At 41.2% G+C, this 27,246-nt stretch overlaps 1 protein-coding gene and 1 pseudogene across 4 annotated transcripts in view; both read left to right on the top strand.

Moving 5' to 3' along the window:
• ABHD18 (abhydrolase domain containing 18) overlaps positions 1–27,246 on the top strand; it is a 50,004-nt gene that overhangs the window by 19,397 nt on the left and 3,361 nt on the right. For all 4 annotated transcript variants that reach the window (XM_043969459.1, XM_043969458.1, XM_043969462.1 and 1 more), the window contains 8 exons: positions 8,561–8,639; positions 8,735–8,819; positions 9,227–9,254; positions 10,406–10,544; positions 14,762–14,851; positions 14,954–15,055; positions 19,889–20,264; positions 21,323–21,485. In XM_043969459.1, the coding sequence (XP_043825394.1) occupies positions 8,561–8,639; positions 8,735–8,819; positions 9,227–9,254; positions 10,406–10,544; positions 14,762–14,851; positions 14,954–15,055; positions 19,889–20,264; positions 21,323–21,485 (1,062 nt within the window). The remainder of the gene's footprint in view (positions 1–8,560; positions 8,640–8,734; positions 8,820–9,226; positions 9,255–10,405; positions 10,545–14,761; positions 14,852–14,953; positions 15,056–19,888; positions 20,265–21,322; positions 21,486–27,246) is intronic.
• On the top strand, positions 3,465–3,907 carry LOC122730358 (annotated as a pseudogene).

Here is a 27,246-nt window from a genome sequence, read left to right as displayed (position 1 = left end):
CAATTTTTAAAACTTTGAGTTCCAAATTCTCTCCCTCCCTCCTCACCTTCCTTTTGAGAAGACAAGCAGTTCAATATTGGTTATACATGTGTAGTCATGCAAAACATTTCCATATTAGGCATGTGAAAGAAAACAGACCAAAAAAAATCAAGAAATTTAAATAGATATGTGTGTGTGTGTGTGTGTGTGTGTGTGTGTGTGTGTGTGTTGTGTCAAGATAATGGAATGTGGTAGATAAGGGGATTTAGCAGGTACTCAAAGGCCCCCTGGAGATTAATCTAAACTGATTGAATTAAGTGAGAGTGACTGACTGCTGAGGCTGGTCCTTAAGAGGGTATTGTTCTCAGAAGCTAAAAACTGGAACTTTACATCGAGACCACCTTTGGGTCCAGTGAACCAGTGAATTTGAATGACGCCAGCCAATCAGCTTGAAGAACCTCTCATTTTTGGAAGGGAACAGGAAGGAGGAAGTTGACCCTGGTGGAGTTCTTGCTCTTTTCCATGGAGACATCAATTGGCTTTGTGGAGGACTTCAGGTGGGAGTTTAGGAAAGCTAGGATTTCCATGCTATAAGAAATCTGTTCCCAATCTTTCTCTTTCTTTTACTATCTTTTAATAAACCCTTAAAAAACCTAAACTCATTTATCAGTGATTTTAGCCAGTTTCCCCCAAAAACTGGGGGGTGTAGATTAGAACCCACATTTAGAATTTTAAATCACACACAGTGTGTGTGTGTGTGTGTGTGTGCGCGCGCGCGCGCGCACATGCACATGCATGCTTCAGTCTGTATTCAGAGATCATCAGTTCTTTCTCTGGGGATGGATAGCATTTTTCATAAGGCCTTCAGTTGTCTTGGATCATTGTATTGCTGAGAATAGCTAAGTAATTCACAGCTTATAATATTGCTGTAACTTTGTACAATGTACATTTCATCATGAGCGTTAGCTCATGTAAGTCTTTCTGAGTTTTTCTGAGAGCATCCTCATCATTTCTTTTTTTTTTTTAGAATTTTATTTTATTTTCCCCCCAATTACATGTAAAAACAATTTTCAACATCCATTTTTAAAACTTTGTGTTCCAAATTCTCTTCCTCCCTTCTTACCCCCCTTATGAACAAAAGCAATTCAACATAAGTTATATGTGTGCATAACTTGTCATGCAAGACATTTCCATATTAGGTTGTTTAAGAAAATAGACCAAAAAAAAACCTTAAGAAAAAGAAACTAGAAAAAAATATGTTTCAATCTGTATTCAGACATCATCAGTTCTCGTAAGTCCTTCTGAGTTGTCTTGGATCATTGTATTGCTGAGAATAGCCAAGTCATTCACATATCTTACAATATTGCTGTTACTTTGTATACAGTACATCTCACTTTGCATCAGCTCATGTAAGTCTTTCCAGGTTTTTCTTGAGAGCATCCTGCTCCTCATTTCTTATAGCACAATAGTGTATCATAATCTCATTCCACAATTTGTTCAGCCATTTCCCAATTGATGGGCAGCTCATCAGTTTCTAATTCTTTGCACCAGAAAAGGGCTGTCATAAATGTTTTTTGTACATATGTAGGTCCTTTAACTTTTTGGTTTTTATCCCTTTTTGGGGGGATATTGACCTAGTAGTGCTATTATTAGGTCAAAGAGTATGCCTGGTTTTTATAGCACTTTGGCCATGGTTTAAAATTGTTCTCCAGAATGTTTGGACCAGTTTACAGCTCCACCAACAGTGTATTCATGACTCATTTTTTCTCCCATATGCCCTACAACATTTGTCATTTTCCTCTGCTGTCCTATTAGTCAACCCAATAGGTACTGCTCCTCATTTCTCACAGCACAATAGTATTCCATCATAATCACATACCACAGTTTGTTCAGCCATTCCCCAAATGATGGGCATCCCTTCTATTTCCAGTTCTTTGCCCCCAGAAAAGAATTGCTATAAATATTTTTGCACCTATAGGTCCTTTTTGTTTTTTATCTCTTTTTGGATACATACTTAGTAATGATAGTGCTAAGACAAAGAGTGTCCGTGGTTTTATAGCCCTTTGGGCATAGTGGAACTGAAAATGTTTTTAAATGAATGTTAACTTTTAAAAATGTAATTGTGGGGGCAGCTAGGTGGCGCAGTGGATAAAGTACTGGCCCTGGAGTCAGGAGGACCTGAGTTCAAATCCGGCCTCAGACACTTAACACTCACTAGCTGTGTGACCCTGGGCAAGTCACTTAACCCCCAATTGCCTCACTAAAAAAAAACAACAAAATAAAATAAAAAAAGAATTAAAAAAAATGTAATTGTGAAATATTTAACAAAATAAATTAAAATATTTAAAAATTTTTAAATGTCATGCGTCACAAAAAACTTGATTCAGTTAGGCTCATGTTATTTGAAATTAGTAATTATGAAGTTAGACATGTTACTTTTTGCAATTATTTTGATTTTGGTATTTTTTTGTAAAATATTTTATTTACACAGCAGAATGGAGTCTTTCACACTCCAACTTATTCTAAATAAAATATTTTTATGTCTTTGAAAGCAAAATGCAAAAACCATGTTTTTACTTTCTTAGTACTTTTCTTTTGAAGTTTTATTTAATTTAGAGGTCATTTATTCCTCTACTCATTGTAAAGAAACTAAGCTATCCAGAAATTAAGTGACCTTCCCAAGGTCAAACTGCAAATTGATATCAGAATTGTAATTATAGTTTGACTTAGCAGACCAGCAGTATTTACTTGCTTTATCTTCTGTGACTTCTTATTTCCTCCTTTACCTAGTTCATTGTACTGAAATGACAATGATGGCAAGAGAGGGATTGGCATAGAGATTAGTAAATAGTAAGTACTAGAGATATTTATAAGGTTTATAAGGTGTTCCTTTAGAACACAACCTCGCTGGTTGTGTACGGAAAAGATAGTGCCCCCAAATTCTGGAAAAAAATACTGACTATAGGTCATGAGAAAAGGGAAGGTATGAAAACAGGAGAGGCGAATAGTACCAACTTTTCTCTTCCTATTTGACTTCCATTTAAATGATTATTCATAACTCAAGCTTACATTGAACTTTAAAGCTGGTGAAGCTAAAACACAAAACATGCCCTGAACTCAAGGAGCTTATCCTAATAGGATATAGCATGTGAACAGAGGAATATCTACATGATAAGTTGTGGGGGGAGGAGGAAGTCCTGAAAACTAGAGAGCCAGGAAGGCTTCCTAGAAGAAACTACTCATGAGCTGAGCTTTGAAAGAAGCTGAGGACCAAGGCCAAGGTGGCTGCATCGCAGGTGTGGAGGGCAGAGGAGGGAGATGGCATTTCACAGACAGGAAACAGCCAGTGGGCTCATTGGGTGGTCTTGTAAAGTGTGTGAAGAAAAGCAATATGTGGGAAGTGCAGACTCTTTGGGCCTAGCTGCCACCTCTGCCGCACCCACAGCTGCCCGCTTCTCCTGCTCCAGCCTACGCTTCCCTGGACCATGGCCAACACTGAGCACACCTTCATTGCCATCAAGCCCAACAGCGTCCAGCGGGGCTTGGTTGGGGACATCATCAAATGTTTTGAGCAGAAGGGATTCTGCCTTGTGGGCATGAAGTTCCCTAGGGCCTCAGAGGAACATCTGACTTGAAGGACAGGCCATTTTTCCCTGGGCTTGTGAAATACATGAACTCAGGACCTGTTGTAGCCATGGTCTGGGAGGGCTTGAATGTGGTGAAGACAGGCAGAGTGATGCTGGGGGAGACTAACCCAGCTGATTCTAAGCCAGGAACCATCCGTGGGGATTTCTGCATTCAAGTTGGCAGGAACATCATTCATGGCAGTGATTCTGTAAAAAGTGCTAAGAAGGACATCAGCCTGTGGTTTAAACCTGAAGAGCTGGTTGACTATAAGTCTTGTGCCCATGACTGGGTCTATGAATAAGATTTTTTAAATGGATATAGACTGGACCCACCAGTTTTGGTAGCTGTGGTATGCGTGTGTGTGTGTCTTCATCACAGAGTATGAATATATGTGTGTGTGTATGTGTCTATCCCTGAATACAACATTTCATGCCAGGGGATTGAAAGGAATTAGAACCAGCATTTTCTTTCTTTCTTTTTTTTTGTGGGGCAATGGGAGTTGTGACTTACCCAGGGTCACACAGCTAGTAAGTGTTAAGTGTCTGAGGCCGGATTTGAACTTAGATACTCCTGAATCCAGGGCTGGTGCTTTATCCACTGTGCCACCTAGCTGCCCCCCAGAATTTTCTAAAAGTCTTGTAACCCTGTTCAATAAAGCCTTGGAAATAAGGGGGTGGGGAAAGCAATATGCGGATGAGCTTAGTAAAGTAGACTTTGAAGCCAGAAGGCAAAAGGCTTTCAAAGCTAATCAGGAGTCTATATTTAATCTTAGAGGCAAAAGGAAGCCGCTGGAGCTTTTTGTGCAGTTGAGCAACTTGTTCCAACCTGTGCTTTGCAAATCGATGTTCTTTCTTCCTCTACTAGATTGAAAAAGCGACTGTGAGATTCTTTGTACATGTTTTAACATTGACTTTTATATCTGTGTGGGTGATGGATTGGCTGAGTGTGCTGTGAGGCAAGGATACCAGGGAGTCTGTTAACTAGCGCACAATATAATGAACACCTGAAGTGGGGCAATAGCACCACGCGTGGAGAGGTGAAAAATTGTGGAGACGCAGTGAGAAATTGTGTGGTAGAATCCTCAAGACATGGCATTGGGTTAGATGTGAAGAGTAAGGGAGGAGGAGTAGAAGATCACTTAAGGTGGCAAACCTTAGTAATACCCTCAGCAGATAGGGGGAAATTCAAAGGGAAGGCTTTGGAAGGACGGGTGAGCTTTGTTTGGGCTGTAGGGAGTTTCAGATATATTGAATCCTATGGTTAAAAGCCAGATTGTAAGGTGTTAAGAAGTGAGTGGAAGGTAGAAAAGAGGCAGTTGATTTAAGTAACTTTTCTGAGTTAGGCTGTGAAAGGGAGGAGAGAGATTGGGCAGTAAGTAACACATTTACTATGTTCCTATCCACATTGGCGTAGTGTCTTTTGAAACCAAGGAATGTAAAAGAGGGAAGACTAAGCTTTGTAATATCAGAAGACAAATGCTGGGGCAGCCAGGTGGGGCAGTGGATAAAGTCCTGGATTCAGGAGGACCTGAGTTCAAATCCGGCCTCAGACACTTGACACTTACTAGCTGTGTGACCCTGGGAAAGTCACTTAACCCTCACTGCCCTGAAAAAATAAATAAATAAAATAAATAAAAAATAATGGATTTCTAGGAGAAATCCAGAAATGGCTCCCCTCCTCCCCAGCTTGGGAAAAGCTTGCAGCTTAACAAAAGGAATGCAGATTGACCTTCCTGACTTCCTAGAGGAAGTGAACTCACCTTGGCTACCCCTCAAGTCATGTCAATCAGTGAAATTGAGTGGTACTGGCCAGTTGGCTTGGATCAATGTATAGTGACCTGCCTCTACCCGAAAGAGGATAAAAATCCCTGGGGTTGCTCTCTCCCTGTCCCTGATATGGACTTACTTTACGCTTACCCCGGGCTGGATCTTCTCAGCCTCCGCCCCACCTTCTTGGGATGCTGTGCTGGGTTTACATGTGTTCTGATGAATAATAAATGCTTGCTGCCCAAACTGGTCCAATAGCCTCTAATTTATAAGTAGCCATGTATTAGAAAGCCCAGTTAGGTTCCCCAATAACTTAGAACAGAGACAGGCTTCCCCCTCAGCATTTCAAAGGACATGGGGGCTACCTCAGGCGTGGTGTCAGGGAAGACTTCTAGAACAGGAGCTGTCTAAAAGTGGAATGGGGGCAGCTAGGTGGTGCAGTGGATAGAGCACCAGCCCTGAAGTCAGGAGGACCTGAGTTCAAATCCGGCCTCAGACACTTAACACTTACTAGTTGTGTGACCCTGGGCAAGTCACTTAACCCCAATTGCCTCACTAAAAAAAATAAAAAAAATAAAAGTGGAGTGGCTGCCACCTCCAGAGCAGGGTCAGACTGCCTGTGGTCAGATGTGACCAGGTGACCTTCCAGGTACCTTCCCACTCTTAACATTCTGTCATTTTTATGAAGCCCAGGCTCTCTAGCCTGGGACTCACTGTCCACTCCCCTGCAGTTGGGCCTCATTACTTATATGGAAGAGAAAGTGAGGCCCAGAGAGGTCACTGCTAGCTCTGACATTCTCTGACTCTCTTATTCTCAGCTGACAAAATCCATTCTCGGTATAAACCTCTGAGGTAAAGGAGGGAAGCAAAATAAATAAAGTAATAACTCCAGAAATCAACGTGAAAAGTAATGAATGGAAAAGCATGAACCAACTAGTAGGCATTTACTCAGCTGTTTATCAGTCCCTGACTCTGTCAAGGAGCTCTCAAGGGGCTGACATTCAGTCCTGGACACCAGGCTGTACATGGAAAAGAATATGTAAATACAAGCCAGGTTTTTGAAGAAGAAACTGGAGTCTCTGCTGGCATCAGGAAAGGCTTCCTGACTTGAAGGAAACAAAGGGTCCTGTCCTGCAGAGGTAGGGAAGGAGTGCATTCCAGACTCAGGAGAAAGCCTGAGTGAACTCACGGGGATGAGAGATGTATGGTGTATGTAGGGAACTCATGGTGGACAGGGAGATTCAGTCTCTAGGTTATGAAGGACTTGGAATAGCAAGTTTATATTGGATTCTAGAGGCAATAGAGAACCACTGGAATCGACTGAAATAGTGTAGCACTACAATTAGACTTGCAGTGAAGGAAGTTGGGAAGCTGTGTGGAGGATAGATTAAAGCAGGGAGAGACTTGAGGAAGACTATTTAGAATTCAATAGTCCAGGTGAGAGATGATGAGGACCTGAACTGGGATGAGAAGAGATTTGAGATGTTGGGGAGTCAGGGCAAGATATGGCCACTGATTAGATATGTGGAGCGAGGGAAAAGTGTGTGAGGATACAAACCTGGGCTACTGGAAGGATGGTGGTGCCTTTGACAGAATCAGGTTCATCAGTTCTAACTTGTTATTTTATAGGTAACCATTTATCTAAAACCCAGGTCTATTCACTCTGAGTTGGGTGTTCTTTGCATTATTTTTGTTGTTATTTTTCAGTCATGTCTGACTCTTTGTGACCCCATTTGGAGTTTTCTTGGCAAAGATACTGGAGTGGTTTGCCATTTCCTTCTCCAGTTTCATTTTACAGGTGAAGAAACTGAGGCCAACAGGGTTAAGCAATTGCCCAGGATCACAGAGCTAGTAAGTGTCTGTGCAGATTTGAATTCAGAAAGAGGGATCTTCCTGAGTCAAGGCCTGGCACTTTATCCACTACACCACCTAGCAACTCCAGGTGGTCATAATATTTGTTATACCATATTAGAAATTGGATACAACCTATGAATGTTTATATGTTTTGTGCTAATAGGAAGGAAGAAAAGGACTGATGAATAAAGTGAGAGAGCAGACAAAGGAAGCCAGGTCAGAAAAGAGGGAAGGATAAACTGAGAAGGGAGGGATGTGAATTGATAGAAAAAGTGGGAAAAGAGACTAGACCAAGGAGAGGCATCTGTTAAGGGCCAAAACAACAGACGTTGACAGTAGTGTTGCAGAGGCAAATTTAGGGGAAACATTGTTAACAATAAGAGTTCTCAAGGGCAGCTAAGTGGCACAGTGGATGAAGCACCGGCCCTGGATTCAGGAGGACCCGAGTTCAAATCCGGCCTCAGACACTTAACACTTACTAGCTGTGTGACCCTGGGCGAGTCACTTAACCCTCATTGCCCTGCAAAAACAAACAAACAAAAGAACCCCGAGAGTTCTCCAAAGGAGAATGTGTTGCCCAAGCTGGTGGTAAAATATACTCCATCTCCCCCAGCCCTAACCTCCCACCCCTAGGGAAGTCTTCAAGTAGAGGTCGGTCGTTAATCATCGGAAGCACTGGCATATAGGGACTGGACAGGCTTGGGGTTGACTTTTGCCTTTCCACCCCTAGTACCAAGGACATAGTAAGTGCTTTGTAAATGTTTGCTGATTTATTGATTAAAGGAACTTTAGAAGCCAGTATTGGAACTAGTCTAACCCCCCTGGTTTTACAAATCAGGAAACTGAGACCCAAGGTCTTACACATTTCGTGGGTGGCAGAACTAGATTTCAACTCAGGTCTGATGACTACAGATGAAGTTCTCTTTTCGCTGCACCTGAGTGCTCTTTTAGCAGGTTGTTAGTAGTTTTATGCCTTGTTTCAAACAAGGGTTCACAACAGCACTTGAATAGGTGCAGTGAGGCAGATTTGAGCTTGATGTAAAGAACTTGTTAACCATTAAAGCTTTCCAAGTGAAATGGGCCACCTCACATGAGAGCGGCTGTCTTTTCATTGGGTGCTTTCCAATGGAGGCTGGAGGGTGACTTATTGATGTCATGGGGGCATTCTCTGACATCTGTGGTTGGACTCAGGAGACCTCTGATGCTCAGTGAAGTATCTGAGAATCCAAAATTTGGCCTTTTACGCTTACAGAACAAGTTACTATTTTAGGATATTTCACATGTTCTCCTGGGAAGCATCTTGAGAATTTAACTATAAATTATTTTTGAAATAGGTTTCAATTCATTGTCCCTAAAGAATGGAACAGCAAATACAGACCAGTGTGCATTCATCTTGCTGGAACAGGAGATCACGTAAGACTAAAACCATAAGCCCACAGTAATTTGTCAATTCACCCTGCCTCATAAATGTGATATTTCTGTTCTTTTATCGGGTTTTCCTTCTCTAGCATTACTGGAGACGACGAACGCTAATGGCCCGCCCAATGATCAAAGAAGCATGCATGGCTTCTTTGTTGTTAGAGAATCCTTATTATATCCTTTTGCAACAACCAAGAATCTTTTATTTCTTCATGGCTCAATGATGGAAAGTGCATGATAATGTGCCCCTTTAAAAACAAGCAAACAGTTGTTAGGTTAGTTTTCAGTTCTGAAGAGGTTTTTAAAAGATTAATGGAAAATCTTTTCTCCCTGAGTAAAACCTCTTCTTTTATTTTTTAATGATTCAATAGAAACTTAATATTAACCTTCAGTAGAACACGTTAAAATTGTTTTTGCCACTTTTTAAGTTTTAATAATTGTAATAGTTAATTTCAACACAAAATATCATAACTTTTTAAATAATCACTCTTAAGTCTCCATCATGTTTTGTTCCTATTCAGTTTTCTTTTTATATGATTGTGTGCCCAATTTTAAATTTTTTCTTTGACATACATTCTTAAATGGCTGTAGGAAACCCAAAGATCAAGTGTAAGTATAATGTGCCCTTCCTGTTAAAAGTGTTTTGCTTAAAATTATTTCGTGAATTTAAGGTTTTAATCATTTTCTGCATTTTGTTTTATCTGTAGTGAGAACTTATGAATGAATGAATGAATGAGTGAATGAAAAAGCATTTCTTAAGAGTATACTGTATGCCAGGCACTTCATTAAGAGCTAAGAATACATATATAAGCCCTCAAGTAACAGCATATGTAGGTAGTAGTGGCCAGAAGGCATTGTTTTAGACAGGGAAATGTAGGAATGGGTGTGATTATTCATTCTTGTAGTGCTGAATTTTAACAGGAGATTTGGGCATATTCAAAGTCTTCATTATTAAAAGAGTATGGGAAATTAATACATTAGAGGTTGAAGAATTTACATTTTATGGAGCACAAATAGAGGATTTGAAACATTGTGAAAATTAAAATCGGTAAATCAGTCAAAACATTTGCACATTGGAATCTTAGCATACTGTAATCTTATTCATTAGAGAGGCAATTGGGAATTTAGTATTTTGTGGATCGATCCTGGACTTTAGTCCATGGGGTTTTGTTTGTAGATAGGCCAGAAAGGCACTGTTTTTATTGTCATAGAACCAAGGACTTCTTCTAAACGCTCCAGTATAACTCCTTTTACAAGTTTTACTTTTAAAATAAATCAGGTCAAAAGGTGACATGAGAGATCATTTAAAATGCAAACTCTTGGGCCACTACAGCCACAGCTATTCTGTGTATACTGTTACTTTGTTGCTATTCAAAATAAAATGAAAAATAAGAACTTATCTTTAGTTTGAGTTTTCCTATCAGAAAGAATTGACATTTCAACCAACAAAAAAAATACCCTTTATAAGCTGACAATTCCTAATAATATTCATGCTACCAGAGCTGTTGTGTAATACAAGCTAATGTCAGAGTCAGGAATTTTACCCTGGTTTTTCTGGCTACAAGGCCAGTTCTCTATACTACACATTCTATAAGATTGATAGTTACCATATAGCACTTAAAGGCTGGCAAAGCCTTTTACATATATTATCTCATTTGATTAATCTAATTAAGAACCTTTAATTAGTTAAATGATATTTGGAAATGTAATTTTGTGAAATAAGCCCATTCTTCTCTCTTTCTCTCTCTTTTTGAGAATAGAAGGTCAAGCTTGAAAAATGTGTCTGACCTCTTTGTGATGGGAGGGGCCCTTGTTCTAGAGTCTGCAGCTCTCTTGCATTGGCTAGAGAGGGAGGGTTATGGACCTCTGGGGATGACTGGAATATCCATGGGAGGACATGTAAGCCTTTATGTTGTTTTCATTTCTTTTATTATGTTATGAACTTAATGGCCTTATTCAATTATTATTATAATTGATAAAGTAAAGCTAGGCTTAACTTTACACTAAGAAGTCCCTTTGAATTGTTGGTTTGGGTTTTTTTTATTCCCCAAGGAAAATTTATACTAATGTACAATATAGACATTTATTACATATGTAAGTTAAAATCCTTAGAGGGAAATTTACCTCGTATGTTAAAGTTTGGGAATTGAAGTTTTGTCTAGAGAAGTAGGTTTTAACATCAGAAAATGGTCACCAACTACATTGCTAAACTCTTAGTAAAGAAAATCTCTCTTTAAATGGTTCTTGCTGATTATTTCTACAAAGATAATTAAGTCATAGGGGAACTGTGATTTGCATGGGTAGAAGAATTATCCACATAGATGAAATTCGAGGTGATGGTTTTCAAAAGTTGTCTTTAAAACATGGTTAAATGATTTTTAGAGCTATGAATTGTATACAGCCCTTAAGTGGGTATATACTTTGAAGTCAATAGCCACATTTAAGGAGTAAAGTTATAGTTTGGTAAATGGAAATTTACCAGTTAACACTATTGGATTTTCTTCTAAAAGGCACTGCATGTATTATAGTGCAATAATAAAACACTGACCTAGTGATCAAGAAACCTAGCTCCTCCACTGACTCCTTCAACCCACCCACTCTCTGAGACAGTGAGCCAGTCCTTCAGCTTCTTTGTTATACTTCATTTCCTCATCTGTACAGGGTTCCTTAATAGTACTGTTGCACCTGTGTGACTGGGCTGTTGCCGACTCAAATGAGATAATACATGGAGAATTGCTTTGAACAAGTAAAGCATCAGACAGCTGTGAAGAGTCAAAATAACTTACACTAAGCATTTTCTCATTTTAGGAGAATATTTTGCTAAGAACACACATCGAAAAAAATAATCAAAGAAACTTGGAAGTAGAGCATAGTGTTCCTTAAAATATAACACAGAATGAAAAGCCTTTCTTCCTGTACTATTCCTTTCTATTGGGGGGTGGGGGGGCCTTAGTTTATATCCTTCCCTAGTGATCACTTACTGTTGTAGCTGTGATGCTCAGTAAGTCACTTAGCCTCTGTCCTCATCTAATTTAGTTGTAGGGAGCCAGTGAGATGATATATGTAAAGCACTATATACATTCTGACTATTATCATTATTATGTTTGAGAGATAGTGAAACAGTCACCTAGCCCACCATGATATCTTTTTATCTTAGTGGTAGTTGTTGTTTGTCCTTCATTCTCAAAGAAGACCAGTAACATCAAGAGGGTGATGGCTTGATTTGCAGGCAGAGCTGGGCAAAGTCATCAGCCTCATTCCTTCAGAGTCATCGGAGTCCAGTGGCAAGACATAAGTCAGGAAGACTGGCAATGGTCCCTGATACAGTGGAAGATCTTGGCCTTTTTCTTAGTTATAGTTAGTATAATCTAGAATAACAAGTTTAGGTAGTAAAAATAATGCAGTATCTTTAAAATAATACAGTGGAAGGGGCAGCTAGGTGGCACAGTAGATAGAGCACCAGCCCTGGATTCAGGAGGACCTGAGTTCAAATCCAGTCTCAGACACTTGACACTTACTAGCTGTGTGACCTTGGGCAAGTCACTTAACCCTCATTGCCCTGCTAATAATAATAATAATAATACAGTGGAACTCTTTATTTTTCCCAAAAAGGAAAAAAATTCTTATGACAAATATGCAAGCAAACAAATTCCTACATTGGCCAAGTCCAAAAAACCAAAAAGTATGTCTCTTTCTGCATCTTGTATCCACCACCTCTCTGTGAAGAGGCAGGTAGCATGTTTCATTCATGGTCTGAAATGGTTTTTGGTTTCATTTCAGTCGTGTCCAACTCTTTGTGACTCCATTTGGGGTTTTCTTGGCAAAGACACTATAATGGTTTGCCATTTCCTTCTCCAGTTCATTTGACAGATGAGGAAACCAAGACAAAAAGAGTTAGGTGACTTGCCCAAGGTCACATAGCGAGTAGGCATCTGAGGCAAGATTTGAATTCAGGAAGATGTCTTCCTGACTCCAGGCCCAGTGTTCTGTCTACCCTGCCACCTAGCTGCCCCTCTGAAATTTTTAAACTAATACCTATTTGCCTAGTTGATACTCATGTGTGCAAATGAGAACTCATAATATATCTTTTCACTGTTGTGATGAAGAGAATATAAGCATTTGTTATTTAGGACCAAAGCAGTTTATGAGTACTGAAAATATTAGCTGTATTTAAAAGCAATTGAAAGCTGTTGTAAATCTCTTGTTACTGGTAAATGTTATCTAAATTTTTACAAAATTATCATCAGTTGTCAGCACATGCTATGACAGTATTGAATACATTGATCCTTTGGTGCTTCTGTTTCTTGACAAAAAACCTTTTCCGAGTTGGTTGTCTTATTTTTGTTTGTCTACAACTAAGACAGATGTTTGGAGTTGAAGATGGTGGGATCACTTTGGACACTGATACTGCTTTCATGCTTATTGTGCCATTTTATTCCCTGCTAAAATGTTTGTTATTATGTAGAAACAGTAGAATTATCAACAATTTTCTAGTACTGGACTTGGGAACAGTCTAATATTGTGTATTTCTATCTCTAATTTGAGGCATGATTATGCTTAGAGGAACTAGAGAATTGACCTTTTCATAGAATTTTAGAGCTAGAAGGGACCTTAGAAATCACCTGAAATAAGCCACTCATCTTGTAGATATGACTTGAGACTGAGGAAAGTTGAGTGGTGAGCTTCCATCCCACCATCCATGGCAGTACAGGGGCTAGAAGAGCCAGGTGTTATTTAGATTCTCAGTCCATTGGCCTTCTCATCATACCCCAGATCTGTAAGGCTTATTTTGTCATTGTTTGAGATAGCCTCTCTGAGATGGTGGGATCAGTTCAGTTCTACCCACAGTCTATATGCCCCAATCTTCCAACGTGTGTTATTTTACCTGATCTAACAGGTGTGAGATACACCTGAACTTTAAAAAAAACTTTTTTAACTTATGCTTTTTAAACATAACTGTCACTTCTTAATAGCTATTGCTCTTCTATCGCAATAGAACCCTCCCTTGAAACAAATGATTAGTCAAGCAAAACAGTTCAGTATATTGGCCAGATCTGGAGATGATGGATTTACAGCCTGCCACCTCTCTGCAGAGAGATAGGAAAACTTTTGTTTGTTTGTTTTTTGGCCAGGCAACGAGGGTCACACAGCTAGTACCAATTGTCTGAGGTCAGATTTGAGCTCAGGTCCTCCTGAATCCAGTGTCGGTGCTTTAGCCACTGCGCCACCTAGCGGCCCCCTGAGATAGGAATACTTTTGCCATCAGTCCTCTGAAGACATGACACATCACTTGGACTGCAGTAGCCCCCTACCCCTTTCTGTTCCAATTTATGTACATTTACCCGTCATCTTTCTAAACTAGACCTCTTTCTCTGCTATGAAATCATCAGGGATTCTGTTATCTACTGAATTAAGCCCTCGCTCCTCAGCTCAGCATTTTTACTCTGACCTCTAGCCTACCTTTCTCACTTTGTTGGATGGATCAGTCTGTGAAGGGCACTGGGCAGGCTCTGAGGCACTGTAACAGCTTTCAAGAACCCAGGGTGAATCCACACCGTGAGGAGGCCTTTGGAAGTCGAGGTGCCTAGGGACAGGGACTGCACCTGTGATGTCCTGGTATAGCGAGAGAACTCCCAAGGAGGAACCTGCTTCTGCCAGTGCATGTTTTAAAGCATTGCTTGGCCCACTAGGGGTCAGTAGCAACACTTGAACCCAAGCGTTACCATTATGAAGGATGACTTTTTCCTCCTTTGAACTCCAGTAACACTCTACTTCTTTCTGCTTCCTACTTTGTATGATTGTTCTAAGTAATTTATTTCTTCCTCTAAGTCACTGTATCTTTTTGGGCTGTTTTATTACATGTCCCACAACAGATAGCACAGTGACATATATAAGTTGTAGGCACTCATTAAATACATGAATGGGTCAATAAAAAAAGGAGCCAAGTATATAATCATTGAAAACTATCTGCATGAGCAAACATTTTGTGGGGGGAAATTGTACTAAAAGTGAACTATAAAAAAATGAACTGAATAGTACTTCTTGGAAATGGTTTCTTTTTTTATTGCAGGATCTCCTTTTTAAACCATTATGTAACTATGTAATTCTTATTACAGATGGCTTCATTAGCTGTAACCAACTGGCCTAAACCTTTGCCACTAATTCCATGTCTTTCTTGGTCAACTGCTTCTGGGGTTTTTACTACGGTAATGTTACTACTACATTTAATATTTAATCAACTTTAAATATGTAGAAGTGATAATGAAGTGGCCTTTGTGTATGAATGTTAATTTTGGCTGTTATTTTAGGGTGTGCTAAGTAAATCAATCAATTGGAGGGAGTTGGAGAAACAATACTGTACACAGACAGTTTATGAAGAAGAGATTTTTCATATGCTTGAATATTGTGGGGTAAGCATATTCAAATTTCTTTGTTACGGGGGTTCATTAGAGTAAATACAGATTTCTTTGTAGAATGATTCATTGTTCTTACTCTCTAGAAATACAAAAAATAGCACTGACTTTAAATTCTATGAATATATATATATTTTTAATTTAATAAAGTATTTTATTTTTTTCCCCATTACATGTAAAGATAGTTCTCAACTTTTGTTTATACAAGCTTTCCAATTTCATATTTTTTCTCCCTCCCTCCCCCCTCCCCTAGACAGTAGGTAATCTGATACAGGTTTTATATATATATATATATATACACATATATATATAATAACATTAAACATATTTCTGCATTAGTCATGTTATAAGAGAAAAATCAGAGCAATGAGGAAAAACCTCAAAATAGAAAAACAACAGCACCAAAAACAAAAGAAATAGTATGGTTCATTCAGCATCTATACTCCACAGTTCTTTTTTTTTTTCCCCCTGGATTTGGAGATCCTCTTCCATCATGAGTTCCCTGGAACTCTTCTCTACCCTTGCATTGGTGAGAAGAATATAGTCCATCACAGTAGATCAACACACAGTGTTGATGATACTATGTACAATGTTCTTCTGGTTCTGCTCATCTCACTCATCTTCAGCCCACACAAGACCCTCCAGATTTCTCTGAACTCCTCCTGCTCATCACTTCTTATAGCACAATAGTATTCTATGAATATATTTTTAAGGTGTAATAGAAAATAATAGACTTATATTCCTTAGATACTTGGTATTTAAAGGTAAATTGAATTATCAGGTTTTTAAAAAAAATTATTGAAAACACTCTCATACACTTAATTCCTTGCAGAAAAAAAAACAAAAACAAAATCACTTCCATTAAATCTCTTTAGACATCAGCTTTATATGCTGTTAGAGTGGTGGTATGTTATAATAGCAATAACCCTAAGTTTGGGTTTGAATTAGCATGGTTACTGCTAATTTGACCTTTAGTTTACACAGGGCCTCTGGGTCTCATATCAGCTCTATAAGGAAGTTGAAGTAAGTAATCACAAAGGTCCCTTCGAACTCTCAATCCTATATGATCCCACCTAGAAATAATATGTAAGCAAGGAGTGAAGAGAGTAGGGTATGAGGAGGAAGGACAGATATCCTCTTTAGCAAGAAATTGTCTCTTGCTGATGTCTTCCCTGTCATTCACAAATAAGAAGTATTCCAATTTTTTAAAACAAGAAGTAGAACTCTGAAAATGCATTTTTAAGAAATTCCTTTTTTGATTGTGTATCGCTTTCTTTGCCTGCTTTCTTGGACCCCTCACATCCCCTACCGTACAGTTTTGTTATTTTATTGTAAACCTAGATCTTTTGCTTCCAGAAGGTCATATTCCAAACTCTCTGTCCCTTTATCCTGGTGGCTGCTAGATCTTGTATAATCCTGACTGTGGTTCCTTGGTACTCGAATTCTCTCTTGCTGTATTTTGTCTTTGACCTGGAAGCTCTAGATTATGGCTACATTATTACTGGAAGTTTTCATTTTGGTAATCAGTGGATTCTTTCATTTTCTGCTTTGCCCTCTCATTGTAAGAGGTCTGGGCAATTTTCTTTTATGATTTTTATGACCTCTCCTCTATCTGTTTTCTCGGTCATTTGCCTATGAAGATCACATTTCTATTTTTTTCAGACTTTTGACTGTCCTAAAATTTTCTTAATGTCTTATGGGGGCATTAGCTTCTAACTCTTCCAAGAATTCTGTTTAGACTTGTGTCTGAGCTGCATTTTTCTCTGAGACTTGACTTGTAGAGTCTTCTGAGTCTTTTTTTTTCTGAGTTTGTGTCTTGAACTTTCCTGTTATGATAATAATAATAGCTCTTTTGAGTGTGATGCTCTTTTGTTTGCTCATCTTACTAGCCTGCTTTCTGTCTGTGGACTTTCTGTTGTTTCTGTACTCTGTGCACTTCTCTGCAAAGTCTGTCCTGAGCTTCAGTCTTAGATCCTGCTGCAGCTTTCATCACTTCAGCTCATGGCCTGCCCTGGGTGCTCAAATGTTCCACACAGTTGCTCTTTTTTTTTTTTTTAAGTGAGGCAATTGGGGTTAAGTGACTTGGCAGGGTCACACAGCTAGTAAGGGTTAAGTGTCTGAGGCCGGATTTGAACTCAAGTCCTCCTGAATCCAGGGCCGGCACTCTATCCACTGCGCCATCTAGCTGCCCCTACACAGTTGCTCTTGATCAAATCCCATTACTGTTGTCTGCAGACCTCCCTGTTTGTCTCTCTTAGCTTCCTGGGGCTGGGAAAGTGACTTGATATGACTTTTATCAGATTTCCTAATCAGAATTCAACTGGGGGCATTTTCTGTATCTTCCTTTCTGGGGGAGGTTGGGGGGACGGGGGAGGTTGGGGGGACGAGCGAGGCTGTGCTCCTCCTACTCTGCCAGCTTGGTTTTACTTCCACAACTTGGTTATAGCATGCCCTCTAACAATGGCTGTTAGAAGAATAGTAAAACAATAACATGGTGCTTAATCATATGTAAATGACTAATTTATTAAATCCCAGTGAGGAGTAACTGCCGTTTCCTTCTCCAGCCCATTTTACAGATGAGTAAACTGAGGTAAAGAGGGTTAACTTGTCCAGGGTCACACAGTAGTAAGTGTCTGAAACTGGAGCCCAGTGCTCTATCTACTGCACCATTTAGGTATCTCTATAAATCTATGATAAAATGGTCTTCAGGTCTCCAAATTGTGACAATTACAGGTTTTATTTATGTCAGTCTACAATTTTGACAGCCTCTTCTTAACAGATCATCTTCCAGAGTTTCTGTGACTAGAGGATTCATCGCCCTCATGCTGACCTGGTGCCGAGCCTTTCCTCTGGCTTTAACTGGACTGCTGTAGAGAGCTGACATAGATTTTTGTCGCTGATCCTGAACTTGGCAGGACCCGCCATAGCGTGTTTTCTGCTGACAGAGACACAATTAGGCCTTGGAGTAGGACGTTAGGCAAGATTTTCGAAATAGAAAAGTTCCTCTCTGACACTAGCTGCCACCTAAGAGCCCAGAAATTGATTAAGAACATGTCTTTGTTTGTCACTGGGGTGATAGGTAAATGAATCTCATTATTAACATCTTTGTAAAGAAATTTTGGAAAATCTCTGTAATAATCTTTTACTCACCAAGAAATATCCCATTTTCTTATCTGGATTGGTTTTTGCTCTTACTTGTAAAAGCAGATTTATATTTGATCCTTGCATGTTTCTTCTTACTGCCCCCACCTAGATCTTAGGAACAAATGAAACACCAATGCCTGTACTCTTACTACAATAAAGGCAAATCTTTGCCTTCTGCATGCTTCCTTCTCCCATAAATCGGTGTGTCATCAGTTTCCCCAGTACCACACTGCCTGTGCTTTTATATTAATCATGTGGAAGCATATTATGTTGTCCCTTTTCTTTAAAGAAAAAAACATCAAGAAATATGTTCTCATTGTCCTTGTCCTAAAGTCCTTTGGTCTCACCTGAAAGTGGAAAAATTTTATCAATACTCGGTCAGATTCACTGTTCAGAAGTCCATGGTTTCTTCCTTATCAAAGTCCTAATCAGCTTCTGAAGGGAACCTTAATTTTGTCTTTGTTTCTCTAAACATTATAGGAATGACTTGTATTAGAGAAAATGCAAAACTCCACCCTTTAGTTCTCCTTCTCTTAGGAGTGGAGAAAATTTTTAAGTTTAAAAATACTTGGGGGCAGCTAGGTGGCTCAGTGGATAAAGGACCAGCCCTGGGTTCAGGAGGACCTGAGTTCAAATCTGGCCTCAGACACTTCACACTTACTAGCTGTGTGGCCCTGGGCAAGTCACTTAACCCTCATTGCCCTGCCCCCCCCCAAAAAAAAAAACCTTAAAGAAATCTATGATCTTACTGATTCATGAATTCTCGCTAATGATGCAAGTTGAAGCCTATCTGTGCCTACCTTTTCTGTTGCATCTCTTTTGTCCAACTCCTCCCAAAAGATCATTATTGCTGTAATTTAGTTCCCTCTTTCTTGGTAGAAATGCAAATATTATCAGACTTTGATATTTCCAGATTGATAAATATTAATCGTACTTCAAAAACTTCATTTAAAAAAACTTCTGTTGGGGCAGCTAGGTGGCACAGTGGATAAAGCACTGGCCTTGGATTCAGGATGACTTGAGTTCAAATTCGGCCTCAGGCACTTGACACTTACTAGCTGTGTGACCTTGGCCAAGTCACTTAACTCATTACCCCGCAAAAGAAACAAATAACTAAATAAAAATAAGTGAATGAATGAATGAATGAACTTCTGTCAACTCTTTCTAGGTACTTCAACTGTGAAAGTACCTTATCTTAAGAGTAATGTGTATAGAAACATTTGTGGTAGAAATAGCATACCTTAGGGGCAGCTAGGTGGCGCAGTGGATAAAGTACTGGCCCTGGATTCAGGAGTGTCTGAGTTCAAATCCGGCCTCAGACACTTGACACTTACTAGCTGTGTGACCCTGGGCAAGTCACTTAACCCCCATAGCCCCGCAAAAAAAAACAAAAAAAAAGAAATAGCATACCTTTGGTCATATAATCTAGGTTGCATTTTGGGTCTATGAGGATGACTAAGGTGGTCCTGTCTTTGTAAGTGTGGTGTGAGTGACTAGTTTTATACAGGTCCTGGTTCTCAGTGGCATTCTTTGGAAGTTGCTTGATTTTAATTCCTTTAGTCTTATCTCTCTCTCTTTTTTTTTTTTTTTTGGATGTTTAGGCAAAGTTGATAAATAAGACATTTTTAATAAAGGCATCCTCCTGAAGGATATGTTCTGTTTTCTTTCCCCCTTTCAACTCTTCAGACAGATTCTTTTAAAATGGGACGAGACTTTGTGAAACATTTCCCTAATAGTGTGGACAACCTGGCTAATTTTGATCTGGCTCCCAGAACTTTGAACCTGGACATGGGTGAATCATTATGCATGAAATCTTCACAGTGCCATAACACTGGCAAAGCCTCTCTCAATGCCACATCAGAAGGCCTTGTGTTGCAAGAGGTCTCTAAGATTCCGTCCCTGAGTCAGACACTGTCCACCAAGAAGAGCCTCAGTGAGAGCTGCCTAAGTCCATCCAGCCACCAGCTCAGTGAAGAAAGGAGGAGGAGCACTCTCCAGAAGGAATCTTTGATGTTTATGAAGGGCGTCATGGATGAATGCACTCACGTAGCAAATTTCTCAGGTACTAATTTTCTCTTGAAATCCAGGGTTTTGCAAGTGAACTGTTTTAAAGACTGTAGCATACTGTATCAAGAACCTCCAAACGTTCTGTAATTGAGATTAACCAGTTTGGGAAATATTTAATTTGCTTATGAAATGATCAGAATCTGGTGAGCATGTATTAACAACACATTAAATGTCATTAAAGGGAAGAGGGGGTGGGGGAGAGAAGGTAACTCTTCCAAGTATTTCAGAGGCCTTCCCGAGGAAGAGAGATCCAATTCGTTCTTCTTAGCCTCAGAAGACAGCACTGTGGCCAGTGAGTCAAGTTACGGGCTTGTGGGTACTCCTTGGCACATACTTACGTGCCTAATACATGTTTGTTGCTTGCTTGACATAAGGAAAATAAAATTTTCTAAATATTAGAGCTGTCACACAACCGGGTTATGAGTTCATCTTCACTGCAAATGTCCAAGGAGAGGTTGGATGGCCTCTTAGTAGAAATGTTACAGCGGAGGTTTTTGAAGATAAATGTTTATTGGCAGGTTTCATTAAGCAGCAGTTAAGTGGCGTAGTAGATAAAACCCTGGGCTTGGTGGCAGCAAGACCAAAGCTCAGATCTGACATCAGATACTTACTAGTTGCTTGACTCTGGGCAAGTCTGTATGCCTCAGTTTCCTCATTTGTTAAGTGGGAATAATAATAGCACTTACCACCCAGGTGTTGTGGGGGTCAAAGGAGATAATAGTTGCAAAAGACTTAGCACCGCCTACCACATGGGAGGTGCTATATAAATGTTAGTTGTTATTACTATTGTTGCATTGCCTATTTTTAAATGTGTGTATATTATGTAGCAAACAATATCAGTCCATTTACATTTTCTACGTTTGCATGGATTCGGCTCATGAAGAGCTTTCAGCTTCATGTAATTAAAATGATCTTTTTATCACTTGAATTTGAGACAGTTTCGTGATTATCAGGGCATTTTAGTTTTTCATACCATTCATGTGATCAGTATGAAATGCTTATGTTCACCCTCTTAAATAAACATGCTTTTCAATTGTTTCACCCTACACATAGTTCCAGTCGATCCAAGTCTGATTATAGTGGTCCAAGCCAAAGAAGATGCCTATATTCCACGAACAGGAGTTCGAAGTCTTCAAGAAATTTGGCCTGGATGTGAAATCCGATACCTCAAAGGGGGACATATCAGTGCTTACCTTTTCAAACAAGGACTCTTCAGGTGAGGTGCTTAGTCTAAAGGCTTGGTCTGGTCCTTTTTGTTTTGTCCATCCTGCTTCCTTCATTTTCCTCTCACTCTTGAAAGACAAGGTTTCTAGTAGCAAACCTCTTCGGATTCATTTTTTCCGTGATGTAGATGAAGACATAAAAGAGCATCCCCTCATCAGATTTGCAAATCAGAGCATGTCTATGGAAATAACCGATACATTGGACGGCCAAATTAGGACTCATTATTTTTGTGTCAGGTGCTCTGCTTGGTGCTGGAGATTGAAAGAGAAGCAAAACATGGGACCCTTCCCTGCGGTAGCTCACATTCTAATGGGGAGACAGTGTCCAAGTGCCTTCGGGCACAGAGACTCGACCACAGGGAAGGCATCAGCACTGGGGCCTGGAGAGGAGTGGGGGGGAGGCAGGTTACGCCAGGTATGAGAGAGGACATGGAAACAAGGTAAAGATGAGGAGGGAAGGAGGAGAGGGACCATCCTGTGGCAGGGGCAGCCACACTCGTGTGACCACATCACAGTCATCGAAGGGAGCCGGATGGGAGGAGGCTGGAAAGCCAGGGACAGGCCAGCAAGACAGGGCGTTTTTATGTTGGGTCTTAGAAACAAGAGGGGCCATTGATGACATGGTCGGACCTATACTTTAGGACACTAATTTTGGTGGCTGTTTAGAAGAGAGAGACCAAGGGGGGTAGCTAGGTGGCACAGTGGATAGAGCACTGGCCCTGGAGTCAGGAGTACCTGAGTTGAAATCCGGCCTCAGACACTTAACACTTACTAGCTATGTGACCCTGGGCAAGTCACTTAACCCCAGTTGCCTCACTAAAAAAAAAGAAGAAGAGAGAGACCAAACTGAAGGGGCTTGTAGCGGCAGGGTGGCAGCTTGATGAAGAAGATGAAGAGGGGGATATAGATAAGAGGGGTCTAGTAAAGTAGAAATGACAAGACTCGAGCACAGAGCGGATGTGTGAGTGAGTGCCAGGAGGCTTCGAGGAAGTCCAACATTCACACTCAGATGAACACAGCAGGGTCAAGGAAAAAGAAAATGATTCTGGTTTTTTTTTTTTTTTTAGTGAGGCAATTGGAGTTAAGTGACTTGCCCAGGGTCACACAGCTAGTAAGTGTTAAGTGTCTGAGGCCGGATTTCAACTCAGGTACTCCTGACTCCAGGGCTGGTGCTCTATCCACTGCGCCATCTAGCTGCCCCATGATTCTGTTTTAGACATACTGAGTTTGAGACACTTACAGGACATTTGATTCAAGATGTCCAAAAGGGGAGTGGTTATGGTTGCATGGGTAGATCTGAAAATCATCTGCATGCAGATGACATTGAGCTGTGGGAGGTTAAGGGATCACTAAGTAAAATGGCCTTGAGGAAGCAGAGAGCAGGGCCCAGGAAAGAGCCATAGGGGGTAGCCACAGTGGGAGGGCAGCTGTGATCAAAGGGCACAACCTGGAGGAAGGTGCCACAAAGGAAGCTGAGAAGGGGCAGTCACACAAGCAAGAGAAGGGAGTGATCAGAACTGTGATGTTTAAAATCTAATGTGGGTCCTAACCTGCCCCCCAAGTTTTGGGGGGAAACTGGCTAAGATTTACTGATAAATTTTAAGTATTTATCAAAGTGTATTAGGGAGTAGCTAGGTGGCACAGTGAATAGAGCACCAGCCCTGGAGTCAGGAGGACCTGAGTTCAAATCCGGCCTCAGACACTTGACACTTACTAGCTCTGTGACCCTGGGCAAGTCACTTAACCCTCATTGCCCCTCATAAACAAACAAGCAAACGAAAACCAAAAAAAAAAAAAGTTCGTGAAGAGAGAGAAGTTGAGAAAGCCACCTTTATTTAGCTATCCATGCTTCTATAGAGAACACATGGAGTATACCTTTGTACTCTGTTCTGCCCCTGCTGCCAGTTCCTAAACAAAAAGAGCAATCCAGGGAGCGAGCCTCGGCTTCCTACTTCCTGTCTCCCTCCCAGAAAGGGGAGGCCCTTCAAGCTGATTGGTTGAGGGTGGTCTCCTGTTGATGCTGTAGTCCACAGCCTCTGAGAAGAACACCCCACTCAGGGCCAGCCAGGTGTGGTCTCTGTATTGAATCATTCTTAAGTAGGTTCTCAGTCAGTTTCTCAGTCTCACCCAATTCAGTCAATTCCAAATCAGTCTTCAGGTGGGGCCCCTGGGCGTCTGCCAAATCCCAGTATTTTATCACAGCACCAGTCAAACACTGGCGAGAGGGCAGCAGGAAGGATGAGGCTGGAGAACAAAACCCGGATTTGGCAAGGAAGGAATGAGGTGTCTAAAGAGAGCAGTGTCAGTTGGATTAGGAGGTCAGAAGACATGACAGTGAGAGGAGAGGAAGCAGAAGCACCTAATGTAGAAAACCTCCAGGATTTGGGCCAAGAGGGGGCAAGGAGACAGACAGGACGGAAGCCAGTGAGGATGGATACTATTACAAAAGAAGATCAGCAGGCTGGACGTTTGGGCCAAAGCTTGCAAAATCACACACAGTAAGGATTTTTGAAAAACAATTCCCTGTGCTTCATAGAGGTGAGCACACCTTGTCATTTCACAGAGGGGTTTTTCTGAAAAAGACTGAGGGGTTTTAGTTGCTGTGGGAAGGGTTCTTAATGTAGGGTCCAAGAACCTGATTTTTCAATATTCTTATAATTGTATGATGTCATTAGTTTCCTTTGTAATCTGTGTATTATTCTGATAATATTATTCATAGACTTCACCAGGCTGCTCTAGGGGTCTGCAACAAAGAAAGGATTAAGAACTTCTGAACTAGAGTGTGGCTGGTGGCCAGCCACTAGGAAAGGGCTGGGAATTGTCATGAGAAACATTTAAGAACAATCCAGGTTGTTGGCCTGGAGAAAGGCAGTCTTTACAAGATGAAAAATGGCAGCGTCCTGCCCTCAGGCAGCGTCGGGCCTCCTAGGAGGGATGTGGCACAGAGACATCGAATGCATTATATAACATGGTGGAGGAAAGGGAGAGGAACTAGACAGACTTGAAGAAGCAGGGATGGCACCTGACATTAGCCTTGGAGGTTGTATGGGGTGTTAAGGGAGGCCTAGCCCCTCTGTGAAGGCTTTAACGAGTCCTTCTCAGGCCCGCTCATCCACCTTTGGTGTCCCCCTGTCACCCAACTCTCACCCGTGCTCCAAGAAGCTGGAGCGTGCCACATCCTGGGAGAAACTGTCTTGGCGGATGAGCTAAATGAGGTGGAGGGTAAGCGACAGGCCTCAGCCCCATCACTGAGTTATGGGGATGTCTACCCCAGGCATGTGAAGACTTCCCAGACAGTGAGCAGATGAGAACAGTTTGTGCCCACAGCCATGGAAGTGGCTGACGCAGGCACGGTGGAGGGCTTAGAGTTTGGTCAGCCATTCAAGATGTCACCGCCACTTGTCCTCACTTTTGTCCTGCCATTGGACTTCAGCGACTCTGGAAGAGGAAATGAGGCTGGTGACCTTGTGCATCTCTGCCTCACTTCAGTCCAGTTTATGCCCAAGTCAGGACATCGGCCATAATGCTTCTGGTTCACTTCACAAACAAAGGACAAACAGTAGTCTTGGAGGATGTGGGGAACTGAGGGATCGTAATTTATAAAGGGACAGAGGCCTGTACAAATTCACAGAACAGGGAGATTTAGGACAAGAAGGGGAATAGTTTACTGTTGGCTGGAATAGAACATTGACTTTGAAAGAGAGTGATGTTAACTAGCACTGGAAAGGCAGGTTGGGACTAGACTGATTGTGGAGACCCTTCAGTGACTCCACATTGTATATAATTTCATGGTTTTGCTGAAGCATTGTTGGTTGTTTACTTTTTTTAAAAAATTTTTAAATTTTAAATATTGCAAGAGGTGTTTCGTATTTTTGTGATTCCTGAGGGCTGGGATCTGTGAAAACGAGGCACAGAAGTTGTTCTTGCTGCTGTTCAGTTGTGTCCAGCTCTATGAGTAGCTTGCCATTTCCTTCTCCAGTGTGTCCCCTTTTACACATAAAGAACTGAGGGAATTCGGAATTAAGGGACTTGCCCAGTCATTTGCCCCAGGCTTACTGACTGCCTGCAGACAGGGCTGGTGAATCCTATAGACCCTCTCTCAGAATTATGTTTATAAATGCCTAAAATACCATGCCTGGGCATTCAGAGGAAATCAGTTCTATTCAAATAGTTAAATGAAGATACAGTTATCAAAGTATTTAAAAATAACCCCAGGTCTAAACATTTGTGTTGATAGCAAATAGAGTAAGGATTTACAAGGTTCCATTTTTACCCTGTGCCTGGCACATAGTAGGTGCTTTCAACCAATGCTTGTTGGTTCATAGAGATGAACTCCTGTAGAAGGGCCATCAGGAAGAAGACCAAGAGAAGAGTTATGGAAGCCCTGAGATACCATCCCTTGGGGGGTCAAGAATGGAAGCTGTACAGGTGACAGAAACGAAGAAGGGAAGAAAAGACCATTGTCAGGAGGGTGTGGTCGAAGCCAGGTTGTAAAAGATGGAGAAGTGAGTGTACTGTAAGGAAGGGAAGGTGTCTAGCCTGTGTAGACACATCATCATTGAAGCGTGGAAGGGAAGAGAGGAAAGCTGTCGGGATGAAGTGAAGGGGTTTGTAAGAAGGGGTTGATCTGTTTGTGGGCAGTGGATAACCCTGGGAATAGGAAGGAGAGAAGGAACAATGACCAATGGGCTACACTCCTACATGTGCCAAGAGGAAATAGGATCTGCCAGGCCCTGTGTGAATAGTGAGCTTGGCTGGCCTTACTCTCCCAAAGCTTAGGTTCTCCCAGGGAAGATGGTCCACAGAGGGAAGGGGCAAAGCAGCCAGATGGGGCAGAGGCAGCTGGTGAGGGAATCCCCCAAGTGGAGCTCCCTGGACCCTTCCTGAGACAGTGGTGCAGCTGGCACTGATCAGGTGGGAGAAGCCTTCCTCGCACCGGCTCCCTGCCCTGCTTAGCTCCGTGGCCCAAGCTCCTTCCTCAGTTTTATATCCATATTGCCAGTGGTTGCCCACAGTAGTAGGGCTTGTTCACTCATCCACGCTCAGCCTTTAGGGCGTGGTCTCATTTGCTCACTCTTGCAATCTGCATTTCCCTCCTTGCACCAGCAGGTGGCAGACGTCCATTTGTGAGCTGCTGACTTGTAGGAGTAAGATTGGCAAGAAGTGGTGTCTATGTGACATGTAGACAGGTGGCCTGGAGGGAACAGCAGGGAATTAGGAAGCCGCAAGCCCTCAAGGCCCTTGACTTGCCCAGGGTCACACAGCTAGTAAGTGTCAAGTGTCTGAGGCCAGATTTGAACTCAGGTACTCACTCCTGAATGCATGGCCAGCGCTTTAACCACTGCACCATCTAGCTGCCCCCTGTTTGTGTTTTTTAAAATTTTTTAATTTTTAATTTTTTTTGCGGGCAATGGGGGTTAAGTGACTTGCCCAGGGTCACACAGCTAGTAAGTGTCAAGTGTCTGAGGCTGGATTTGAACTCAGGTACTCCTGAGTGCTTTATCCACTGCACCACCTAGCTGCCCCCACCTGTCTGTGTTTTTAAACAAAAATTCTTTCTTATAAAGTCATCACCAAAAAGAAGTAGTCAAATAAGTAAATATGTAGACTGAGGAAATGAATCTTTTTTTTATTCATCTCTTTTTTCAGTTCTAAATTCTTTCCTTCCTTCACCCATGGAAAAGGCAAGAAATAAAAAACGCATTATTACTATGAAGTCATGCAAAACACATTTCCACATTAGAGATGGGAGGG

Source organism: Dromiciops gliroides, chromosome 6 (genome assembly GCF_019393635.1).
Source record: "Dromiciops gliroides isolate mDroGli1 chromosome 6, mDroGli1.pri, whole genome shotgun sequence".
Classification (NCBI taxonomy): Eukaryota; Metazoa; Chordata; class Mammalia; order Microbiotheria; family Microbiotheriidae; genus Dromiciops; species Dromiciops gliroides.
This window is presented reverse-complemented; position numbering and strand designations above follow the sequence as displayed.